The 12,020-nt window shown below is 47.5% G+C and overlaps 1 protein-coding gene across 1 annotated transcript; it reads right to left on the bottom strand.

Annotated features, from left to right (window-relative positions):
• Positions 1-446: 446 nt before the first annotated feature.
• FASLG (Fas ligand) lies at positions 447-8,558 on the bottom strand. The gene is made up of 4 exons (XM_004596286.2): positions 7,468-8,558; positions 6,680-6,725; positions 2,567-2,623; positions 447-1,420 (listed from the first exon to the last, which is right to left on the bottom strand). The coding sequence occupies exons 1-4, from the start codon at positions 7,807-7,809 to the stop codon at positions 1,026-1,028; spliced, it is 840 nt and encodes a 279-aa protein (XP_004596343.2). The 5' UTR covers positions 7,810-8,558; the 3' UTR covers positions 447-1,025.
• Between the last annotated feature and the right edge of the window lie 3,462 nt (positions 8,559-12,020).

Below are 12,020 nucleotides of genomic sequence, written 5' to 3'. Positions count from 1 at the left end.
TAGGCGACGTCCCAGTTGTCACAACGCTAAGTTCTCCAAGTGTCTGGGTCTTGAGCAATGAAGAAATCATAGAGGAAAGAAGCAATAAGCAAAAATATCCAAAGTTTAGTGATTTCCAGAAACTGTATTCACAGTTATCTATATACGAAAATAGGTTTTATTATGTTTAACATTCCATGAAAATATGCAGTCTGTCTATAAATATTGCTTATGTTAAAGGAAATCAGCAGTAGCTGATCATCAAAGATTGAAAACTGGTAGAGTTGGATGCCAAGAATCATTGAAAATGTACCAAAATATGCAACCCATAGTTTCCAATTGCACACTGTGTGCATATGTGACTCTTCAGTCTGTCTCTCTCCCTCTCTCTCTCTCTCTCTCACGTGCAAACACACACACACACACACACACACACACACTCTCTCTCTCCCTCTCTCCCCCCTACCATTGCACTGGAAACACACCTGCTATTTAGGGACTTAACTGATACCCAACAAAGCCCTGTGTTTATCTATTAGCATCATTTGGCAGTTCATGCCACTCATTTGGAATTAACAATATTGTCAAGTGGGCATCAGACTCGGTCATTTCTTTAGCTTATTTTGCAAGCCTAGCCCTCCTTTTCCAATCCTTGTACTGTCAAGTAACAATCCAACACAGGAAACACATCCTCTGCTGAGGTAGCAAGTTGACCCGCCTCAAACGGTGAGTAAAACGGTATCATCTTAAATACGCTGTGATGCTGCTGGCCATGTCAGAGGAGTATAGAATGCCCTGTGGTGGCTTTCCAACACTTTTGATGTTTGCATCACAGCTGAAAGCTCTATTTTCTTCAGCCATCTTCCTCCTCCTGTCTGGCTCACAGATCTTGGGTGAGACTTGGAACCACAGATCTGTCAGACCCTGGGATCTCATGGTCCTCATGTTTTATGACCTTGACCTCCAGAGAAACCTAGGAAGACCCTTCTAGACAGTGTTCTCAATGCCTGTAACAGGAATTGTGATGGAATCCCAAAGTGTTTTTCTCAGAGTTTATACAAGCCGAAAAACGTCTTAGATTCCTCAAAGTTGACCAAGGAGATTTCGGAGACGTTGACATGTAAGTGGTCGGCACTGGTGAGGTTGAACACTGCCCCCAGGTAGCTGCTGCGGGCCCACATCCTGCCCACAGTGCAGTAGTCCATCATCTTCCCTTCCAGGAGCACCAGGTCCTGCCGGTACTTAGAGTTTCTCATGTAGACTTTGTGGCTCAGGGGCTGGTTGTTGCAGGCCTGACCCCGGAAGTACACTTTAGAGTACACGAAGTACAGGCCAGTGTCATTGATTACCAGGCTACCCTTCTCATACTTCACTCCAGAAATGAGGGCAATTCCGTAGGTGTCTTCCCACTCCAGAGGGTTGGACCTTGTGTTGGACTTGCCTGAAATAAACCAGAGAGCAGCCTTCAGCCAGAAATACACACGCATCAGAAAAACTAAGCTTCCAAGGCAAAACCTTGGGCTCACTAACAAATGTTTCGCCAAGAGTGACACGTCCCATGCAGAACGGACTGAGGAGTCAGGATTCAATCCAGTCTGAGCTCCCTCCTTGTTTCTGTCAAATGGCCAGCTCCAACCTCAGCATCCACACTCTGGGGACAGTGACAGTGAATGAAGCCCACGTCACTGTTGGGAACAAGGATTTGACTACCTTCAATGTCCGTATCAAAGCTGCTAGGCTATGAGATTCTTCTCAAGGGAAAAGCTAGATTTGGAAGGATTTCAGGAATTGCCTGGACCATTCTCTTGCCTAAAGTAATAACTTCAGCCTCCTAATGTGGGCTGGAATCCCCTGTCTTCCCAAAGCCTTTATTTACACATCAAGAACTCTATTTCTGAAGTTATCACTAAGTGTTCATTTTTTTTTTTCATTTAATTTCAAGTCTCCTTGAAGGTAGGGACTATGTTAGTCATCTCTGTGATCTCAAAGCTGGGCATAGAGCAGGCACACATTAAGATTTGGCCCAACTGGGTCACTCTACAATCCCTGCCTAAATAATTCCAGGGGCCATGACATTCCTCTTTCTGTAATATTAACCCATTTCCAGTGACTTATGAAGTTTACAGTAGGAGTATTTGTACACAATGCTCTGAAGTCAATCTCACACTCACAGCCCAAACGCCCCCAAGTGCCGGGGGCTGAGCCTCTGCTTCCGGGGCTGTTTCCGCTGGAACTCTCCCAGGTAGCCAGGGAAGCTCGGGCTAAAACAGTTCCTCCTATCCCACCTCCTGGGTTCTTACCTCTGGGACCTATGTCACAAAGCCCCCAGGGCATCTTTGGAGTGACAGAAGGCGGGAGCACTGTACGGGTAGTTTGTCATAATCACAACTCATGGCTCCAGGTGAGGACGAGGCTTACACCCCAGATTAGGGGGTCTAAGATTAGCCTGACCAGGAAGATCTCTGTGTTCTTGAGTTTTCAGTCAATCACCAGAAATAACAGCTTCCTGCAAGCCTGACGAGGGAAACCAAGCAGCAGCTGCTGTTCTGCACCTTGCAACTCCCAGGTCCACCTTCCAACCACAAACCTGTTAAATGCGCCACTTTCCTTGCCTCCTTCTTTTCAGAGGGGAGACTGGAATGACCTGAATAATAGAGAAATTAAAAATGTATGCAAAAAATGGAGCACCAACTCTTTTTGTGGGAGTTTAATACTCACCAGTTAAATAAAATATTTAATACATGCACAGCCATAATTAACACGTTAATCCAATAGATGATAGATAGATAGATAGATGAATAGATACACATTTATTAGTCACCATATAAGTGGTAAACAGCAATAATTCATAAAGTACAGTCATATCAGTGACCACATTAAGAATGCCTGACTATTCCTCCAGATAGGAATTGCTATTCTTATACAAGGAGTCTTCAAAAATTCATGCAATATATGTTTATAATGAAAAATCTATCCATGTACTTCAAAATATTTTTGTGGGACCAGTGGGTGGCATAGCAAGTAAAGACATGGTTGTATGGCACCAGGGTCACACATGAGTGCCAGTTCATGTCCTGGTTGCTCGACTCATGATCCAGCCCTGCCATGGCCTGGGAAAAGCAGTGGAAAATGGCCCAGTGCTCCCCAACAGAGCAAACCCAGAAGAAGCCCCTGGCCTGGCCCTGGCCATTCACATCTCGGGATGAAACAGTGTGTAGAAGATCTTTCTGTGTCTCAATCTATCCTCTTGCTGTGTAACTCTAACTTACAAATAAATAAATCTCAAAAAATACATTTTTGTTTCCAAATAAGCTTATGTTTTAACTCTATTTTCCATGAACTTTCTGAAATGTCCTCTGAATGTTAAAGCAAGCTTGAAAGCTGGGTAGCTCAGCCAAGAAGACTAAGCTATTCAGTGCCAGGGATGGGGTGGGCACTCTGCTCTCTGTTCTGAATCCAGGGCTCTGTCTACTCCAGCCCTGCTGCCCTGGGGACTCTGATGGACAGACAGGAGCTGCAGGACATTGCTAATCCACTTCCTCACCACTCCAATCTGTGCTCCACAGTCTGACCCAAGGAATTATCCCAGGGCCTCAAGCAATCAGTTCATCTCTCTGGGGACCGACACCACTAACACCCTCACTGAATATGCAACCACATACAGCTCTCAACCCACTGCCCAACCTAGTTGTCTCCACCCACCAGAACAATGTCCTGCACTGTAATGGGTGTTCTGCCTTCAGTCTTCTAGCAGATTATGATCAATTTGGTGGGGCGGGCCCTCTCTACACAAAGTTAGATGCCCACAGAAGGGTTAGAGCTGAAGCAGTGCCACCCGTGCCAAATGCCAAGAATGAGTGTCACATTATCCCTTGACTGAGCACAAGAGAGGTGGAGGATTCATTGTGAGACAAGATGATAAAAGTCATGTCCATTTCAACAAAGAACCCTGGACAGCCTTCCATCCATCTTGGGCTTGGGATGAGCCTAACAAACGCGCACCGTGAGAACAGCATCATCAACCAAGGACATTGCCTGTGCACTGTGCTTCTGGCCAGCCAACATAGCCCATCCTGAATGAGCTGTGAATGAGCAGGAAGAGCAAAGCTGAGTCTCCTGTCCCTCCCTGCAGCGCTGAGCATCCAGCAGCTGAGGTGGCACTTGGCCAGGGAAGAGCAGGGAATGGAATTGAATCACCACATGTTGTTGCACGTTTTACATCTTCTCACAGAGCCTAGTGTAACATTTGCTCTCCTCACAGAAGATACACACTGAAAATATCTCGGTAAACTCCAGAATAAACTGAGAAGAGACACTAGACATTGAGGGTGACTGCATCCTGTCCTGGGGACTCTACACAAGCCACTCCCAGGGCTGGGATGGATCTTCTCCCTCGCCAAGCCATTCCACATCACAGATACAGAGCCCTCCTCTCGGGGGATCCTGATTTCTTGGGTGTCAGCACAAACAAGAGCCCCTCTGCAGACTGCTCCGCCTTGGGTCACACTGAATACAATTTTAAAGTATGGTTTTTGCCCACTTACTGTTATTCGCCTTATTTACCATGCTGAAAAGGCCCCTGAAGACAGGTCCCCTTCCCCTCTTGTGTTCTCAATCCTCATGGACCAGCCAACACCCAGCCTGGCATATAGGAGACCTTCCAAGGGCACTTATGAATGAATAAGCATATTAACTAGTTAACTACTGAAAATTGGAAAGCAAAACAAAGAACAGAGTATAAATAATCTGTGAGAGTACCTCCCAGAGAAAACCACTCTTTTGGCTCTTCTCTAAGAGTATAAAAGTATGGATATATGAATGGTTGGTACTAAGCCACTATGAACTATCACATCCTTTTTATAACAGTGATATAAAAAGGACAATCCCCATAATGCTAAATGCATGATTTTAGTTCAGTATTTCATGTTTATCTGAATATACCACCATATACACAACTAACATATTATGAGGCGTTTAAGTTTCTTCCATATTACTTCTGAATGGCTTCATAAGGAAGAGATAAACACCTTCATAAATATGACTTTAAGTGACCATGCCTCTGATTATTTTATTAACAAACACATCTTAGTGATGGGAATTACAAGCTAAACTAACAAGCTCAAGCTTTTAATACTTATTTTCAAACTATTCTTCAGAAATGTTAGAGCAAATTTCATTCACACTAGCTCAAACTGGTGTTTAAACAGGCCCTTTCCTATCGGTCTAGGGTTTTACCTTTTAATCAGTTCTAAACTGATGGATGAAAACAGGCATCTTCCTTTGTGACTGACATCTTGCGTCCATAAAGTTACTACATTCATTCCCACCTGCTAATTCCCTGAGTTCTGATCTGTCTGGGTTGATGCAGAAAAGTGTTTACTGGGGTAGGGAGACCTGACTCATCTCTTCATTTGACTTTTAATCAATAAAATGCCCCCAGAGAGTGGGTGAATGATGAGTAATGAGGCACCTGTTCCCCAGTGAGTCCCCTGATTTTCAAAGCAACCTTAGAAATCCTGAGGAGGCCTCATTTTTCTGCCAAGTTTCCCATCCATGCACCTCCACATTTCTGACACACCACAGGGGGCCAGAGTGTCTCCACAAGGACTCTTGCAAGAGGGTAGATCCCAAGGCAAGCACTCAGCTGGGCCACTCGCAGCAGCTCTCCTGAGCCTGGAGCCGGCTGTGCTTAGTTGAGGGACGCCAGCCTGCCCGCTGCCCTCTGCATGTCCAAGGAGATCAACGTATTGTCTCTGCCAAGTTGTCCTGAGTTCCATTTTGTTCTCATCTCATGGCCTTTAGAGACAGAAGCACCAGCCCATGTGCTAGAAAGCCCTGAAGGTGCAACAGTCCCAGGAGACTGTGCCTGTTCTAGCTGCAGCTCCCCATCAGCTCCCCCGCACACAGCAGTGTTGGGCACATCAACCAGTCTGTCTGAGTCTTTATCTTTTTTCTGAAACATGAGGTGGCTGTATGGACCAGATGGCCTTCAAGCTCCCAAACCCACATTTACAAACCAGTGGATCTCGATTCAATACAACCAAGGCCTATCCACAGATCCATCTGCCCACAGCTTCTGAATCTGAAGTTTAATGAGACCAGTGTTCAACAAATTCATCTTATTCTTGTCTTGAAGTTCATATTTCCTTCCTTATCAAAAATTCACTGTGAGCAAAGGCAAACAATCCTTTGAACAACAGATAAAGTCTCCCCTGCCAAGCCTCCCAGTAATATCAAAAGAATCACCCTAATGTTGTGGGAAATTGTCTACTTTTTTAAAGCTTAGTTGTGTTTTATTCAACGCTTTAAATAAAGCTTGACTCTCCAGCAATCTCATGTCTAGAGTTTAGAAGAGCAGAGGATTTACCCCAGACACTTTTCTCTGTGCATGCCTCCCCCCTCCGCCAGGGGTTGGAACCAGCAGCCCGGACGGCCACACTCCCGCTGTGTCTCTGACACCAGTCAAGCGCACGTGTCAGTGTGTGAAGCACTCGGCTTACTTCAAGCAATTCATTTCACTTCATATTCTAGAAGCAACTCAAGAAACCATATTGACCAGAGATTCGGAATTGGTCAAGATTCCTTCATGCCATTCACAAGCGTGAGCCCCAGAAGGGGTTAGAATTGAAGGCATTCTGCCAACAATTCAGGCCTGAGGCTTAGCCTGGGAAGCTCAATGCACATGCATGAAAGAACTCACCTACTTGCTTCTCCATAGATGATGTGGTCTGCCTCTGGCTGAAGGACTAGCAAAAAACAAAAGAGAGAGAGAGAATAAATATGGAGTTCTTTCAGCAGAGGAGGATTTGTCAAAAATCAGCCCCTGGGAAGAGATTCCAAACACGTTAGGACACTTCCTAACTCAGACTTTGACCAAGTAACTTGGTCTCACTGTCCTGCAGTTTTGTCATTTGGACCAATTTCTTTGTTAAGGAAATTTAGGTTGACCACCTGCATCCATTTACTTCTTTTTAATTATTATTCTTATCTTCCACCACACAGCTTTGCAGGCACAGGGCTTCCCCCCTTTCCCTCCCTCTCCCTGCTCCTCCTTCTCCTGTCTCCATTGCCTCCTGCTTTTACAATACTATGGTCCTACAGCTGCAGTCACAGCTCCAACATTCTGCTCTTCACAGAATACATTTACTTCTAAGCACACTCAAAGACATTCTTTTCATGTCTTAAAATTAGAAGGTCTGAGGCAACCAGTGGCTTAACAGAATGACATTACAATTGATAAAGGAACAGCTATACAGCTTAAATCCTTTACAAATCAGAAAAGACCTCTTTCTTTCATAGAAACCTTGATTTCTCTGCGTATAGAGCAGAATGATGAGAACCAAGCCTTTCTTAGGGGAGTAAAGCTTGGAAAGCACTTTGCAGGCAGCACAATGGTCCAGGAGGACCGCAGTGGCCCTACCCCCACAGCAGCGCAGCTGTCTTAGGCCCGGTGACTCTAGGGCACAGTAAGCCACACAGCAAGCTTACCTCTCGGAGTTCAGCCAGCTCCTTCTGCAGGTGGTAGAGCTGGAACATGGCCAGCCCCAGTCCAACCAGGGCCACCAGAACTATGAAAAACAGCACGAGGAGGCAGAGGCCCGTCTTGTGCTCTTTGCTCTTCTTCAGGGGCGATGGTGGCAGTGAGGATAGTGGGGGCAGCGGGGGCGGTGGTAGTGGCGGTGGTGGCGGGGGTGGTGGCCTTCGTTGACCAGGCCTTTCGGGTACAGAGGGTGGGCAGGGGAGGACGGCCCCTGGAGGGGCCCAGGGAGAGCTGGCCCTGCTGTCCACCCAGTAGATTTGGGGGTAAGGGTAGCTGAAGGGCTGCTGCATGGCAGCGAGGGACTGCGGCCAGCCCCGGCCAAGGATCGTGCCTCTTGGTCCTGGGGAGGCTGCCACCCCTGCTGCTCTGACTGCTCGAGGGAAGGCAAGCCAGTGCTCTCTTTATAGAGTTTCCACGCCAAGGGAAACACCTTCTCGCTCTCTCATTTTCTCTTTTTGCTTCTCACAGAGACGCCCACTCACCCCACATCTGCAGCTGAGAAGCCTCAAGCAGCTCAGAGCAAACCCCTGGAAGTTTCCACCCACAATTTTCTGATGAAAGCCTTTGCAGTCACACTGTGCTACCTGAAAAGGCTGGGAGGCCAACGCTGCAGAGCAGGGCAGCTCTGGGCACAGCCCTGGGTGCTGACTGCTGCCCAGCGCCCTTCAAGGGCGAGTGGCCAGAGGCCATGTTCAGGCCCTGAGGGACTCACCTACACATCTTCCCTTTTGCAGAGGAACTCATGCCTCTAATGCCACCCCTGCCCCACACCAACTGCTGTTTGCCCTGACACTGCAAATCACAGGCGTTTAGATTAAACCCTGCCCCGCCCCCCCTGAGATTAGATCAGATGCTCTGTGATCTCACAGACCTGCTCTGTACTCCTCCACGTTTTGCTTCTCATTGGTTGCCTGTTTGTAACATCAACACAGTCCCCATTAAAGTTGCCTGTTTCAGTTCTGTTGTAAATACTTTCAAGCCCATGCTTGCATGTCGGGTCACCTGGAGCTGGGGAGCAGGTAGCCCAGGAATGAGGCCCAGGTGTGCAGGTGCACAGCCCATCTGCACACCCCATCCCGCCAGCCTGCATGATCTCCAGAACTGCTTGAATTTCACATCAATAATTAAGTTTCAGAATATTCATGTCCTCAATAATGTACTTAAAAAATCAAAAATCATTTATCTGAAATTTAAACTTAAAAAGTGTGTCCTATTTCTTGATGACCCTGCACGGGCTGACTTCACCCTTTCTGTATTCATGCTCCAGCAACGTCCAGGTCCTCTGCTTGGCTCTTACAGACTACAGAACCCTGCCCCAACCCCTAAGTTTTGTTTTACTTTTTCATTTCCATCAGTTTTTATATCATGCTTTGGGATTTTGGTGACCGTCATTCTGTCTCAGCTGTACCAAGTCAATACCAAGCATACAGGGGGTTTTCAGCAAATCCATGGAAAATGGTTATTATGAAAATACTGTTAATGAATTTCTTTTTTTTTTTTTTTTTAAAAGATTTATTCATTTTATTACAGCCAGATATACACAGAGGAGGAGAGACAGAGAGGAAGATCTTCCGTCCGATGTTTCACTCCCCAAGTGAGCCGCAACGGGCCGATGCGCGCCGATCCGAAGCCGGGAACCTGGAACCTCCTCCGGGTCTCCCACGCGGGTGCAGGGTCCCAAATCCTTGGGCCGTCCTCAACTGCTTTCCCAGGCCACAAGCAGGGAGCTGGATGGGAAGTGGAGCTGCCGGGATTAGAACCGGCGCCCATATGGGATCCCGGGGCTTTAAAGGCGAGGACCTTAGCCGCTAGGCCACGCCGCAGGGCCCTGTTAATGAATTTCAAAAGCTTTTTCACCAGAGGGTAGGAAGGAGGGAGAGATGAGAGAGGGAGCAAGATAGATTGAGAGAGAGGAGGGAGAAAAGGAGAAAGAAAGGGTTTCCATCTTCCAGGTTGACTCCCCAAGTAGGTTGAAGCACTGGGCACTGGATCCAGGCCCCCCCCCACGCACTGCCACATCCCACTGCCGCATCCCAGTGCTGCATCCCACTGCCGCATCCCACTGCCGCATCCCACTGCCGCATCCCACTGCCGTATCCCACTGCCACATCCCACTGCCACATCCCACTGCCACATCACACTGCCGTATCCCACTGCCGTATCCCACTGCCGCATCCCAGCGCTGCATCCCACTGTTGCATCCCAGCGCTGCATCCCACTGCCGCATCCCACTGCCGCATCCCACTGCCGCATCCCACTGCCGCATCCCACTGCCGTATCCCACTGCCACATCCCACTGCCACATCACACTGCCGTATCCCACTGCCGTATCCCACTGCCGCATCCCAGCGCTGCATCCCACTGCCGCATCCCACTGCCATATCCCACTGCCACATCCTACTGCCACATCCCACTGCCGCATCCCACTGCCACATCCCACTGCCACATCCCACTGCCGTATCCCACTGCCACATCCCACTGCCGTATCCCACTGCCGCATCCCAGTGCCGCATCCCACTGCCGTATCCCACTGCCGCATCCCACTGCCGTATCCCACTGCCACATCCCACTGCCGCATCCCACTGCCGCATCCCATTGCCACATCCCAGTGCCGCATCCCACTGTCGCATCCCAGTGCTGCATCCCAGGGGCTGTGCGAGCAGGGAGCTGGAATGGGGAGCTGGAGTCAAGTGCTGAGTCCCGTGGGAGACTTGGGCATCTAAGCTGTGTCTTAGCTGCCAGACCATCACTGCTCCTGCACCAACACAAACTCATCTTTAAATCCCATTTCTTTCAAGAATGTCTTGAAGTACCCTCATATTATTTCCTTGTCACATTCTCCCCAACCCATCCGCACACCCGGTACAACCCTTTTTTCTCTTGCAATAACTTTAGCATCTCTTTTCTTTTCCCCAAACATTATGAGTTATTGAGAGCTATTGATTTTACCTAAAACCTTTTTCTTCCCCTCCCTGCTAGCACTCTCCCACTCTCCTGTCCCTTCTGCTACTGCCTGAGATAATCATTAGCTCCCACCTGAAATGCTTCAATGATACCCTAACCAGTCTCCTTGTCACAAGACTCCCAAGGTTGAGTCACCCTATGAAATGCTACAAGAATGATGCTTTTATCCCTTTTCTTTTTTTAATATTTATTTAGGTATTCAATGTGTTTAATTGTTTCTAGCTTTTTCCTTAGCTTTTAACAAATTCAGCACAGTTTATGGATACAATTCTAAGAATGTAATAATACTCCTTTCTCTCCTTCCCCATCCCTCTGAAGAAGGATGGTTTTAAAACAAACCTAGTGGGGCCAGCACTCTGGCACAAGCCAAGCCTCCACCTGCAGCACACACATCCCATATGCCACCAGCTGCTCCATTTCCATCCAGCTCCCTGCATAAGGACTGGGAAAGCAACAGAGATGGCTCAAGTCCTTGGGCCCCTGTACCCACATAGGAGACCTGGAAGAAGCCCCTGGCTTTGGATTGACTCAGTTCCAGCCACTACAGCCACTTGGGGAGTGAAACAGCTGATGGAAGATCTCTCTCTCTCTCTCTCTCTCTCTCTCTCTCTCTCTCTCTGTAACTCTGCCTTCCGAGTAACAGAATAAATAAAATATAAATCCTTAAAAGCAAACAAAAAAGCAGTGATCCTACTTATGCCCACAACCTTTTGTTGGAAGATTTCATTTCAGGCGGGATCCAGACTCCCCAGCACGACCCGCGGCTTTGCTCCGCTGGACTCAGCCACTGCCATGGTCCCTCTGGAGGTGCTGCCCAGTCCCCACTCTCCACTCAGAAGCAGCGCACCAGGAAAAGCTGGATGGCTATGCACGATGCTCCCACCACCATTAGCAGTGCTCAATTAATGCACTTCTGATCTCACCTGTGATTTTATTCATAGTTATGAAAGCTGGTGAGTTTAAAATGAATAAGCAATAATCAGAAAATATCACTTTAAGAATTCTCTCATATATTCAACAACAACAACAACAAAAATCCTTAAAATACCCTAAAATAGCTGACAAGGCATGTAGAACAGTATTTTTAAACTACAAAGCTCTACTGAAATGGAGAAGATTCGAGCAAATGGACTGAGACGGGGGCAAGCTGATCCAGGCATGACCCTGCCTGCACTTGACTACCAGACTCTCTGCTTGGTACTGGATGGAACTGAGCAGGTCTCTTTTTCTTCTGTGTGTCAGAGTTTTCCCATCTAGAAAAATAAATGACATCATACAACTATACCTACTTCATAGAGAGTTGTGAAGATTAAAGAATTTAATATTCTTCGCATCAAAGTAAATATTCAGTAGACATTGGTGTTACAGACGAGATTGGGCACATTCAGAGTGGTATGGCTGTGCTCGGTGGTGGTACTACAAATACACAAATCACCCGACGTGATTGCTTTTCTCCCCTTCGGGCTAAACCAAGAGGAGAAGGGGATAGCGCAGGGAAAGGCGCGAGGCCAGTGCTTCAAAGCCTCTCTCTGAAATT

The sequence above is a fragment of the Ochotona princeps genome, chromosome 2, assembly GCF_030435755.1.
Source record: "Ochotona princeps isolate mOchPri1 chromosome 2, mOchPri1.hap1, whole genome shotgun sequence".
Classification (NCBI taxonomy): domain Eukaryota; kingdom Metazoa; phylum Chordata; class Mammalia; order Lagomorpha; family Ochotonidae; genus Ochotona; species Ochotona princeps.
Note: the sequence above shows the minus strand (reverse complement) of the source record. Positions and strands in the feature narration are given on the sequence as shown.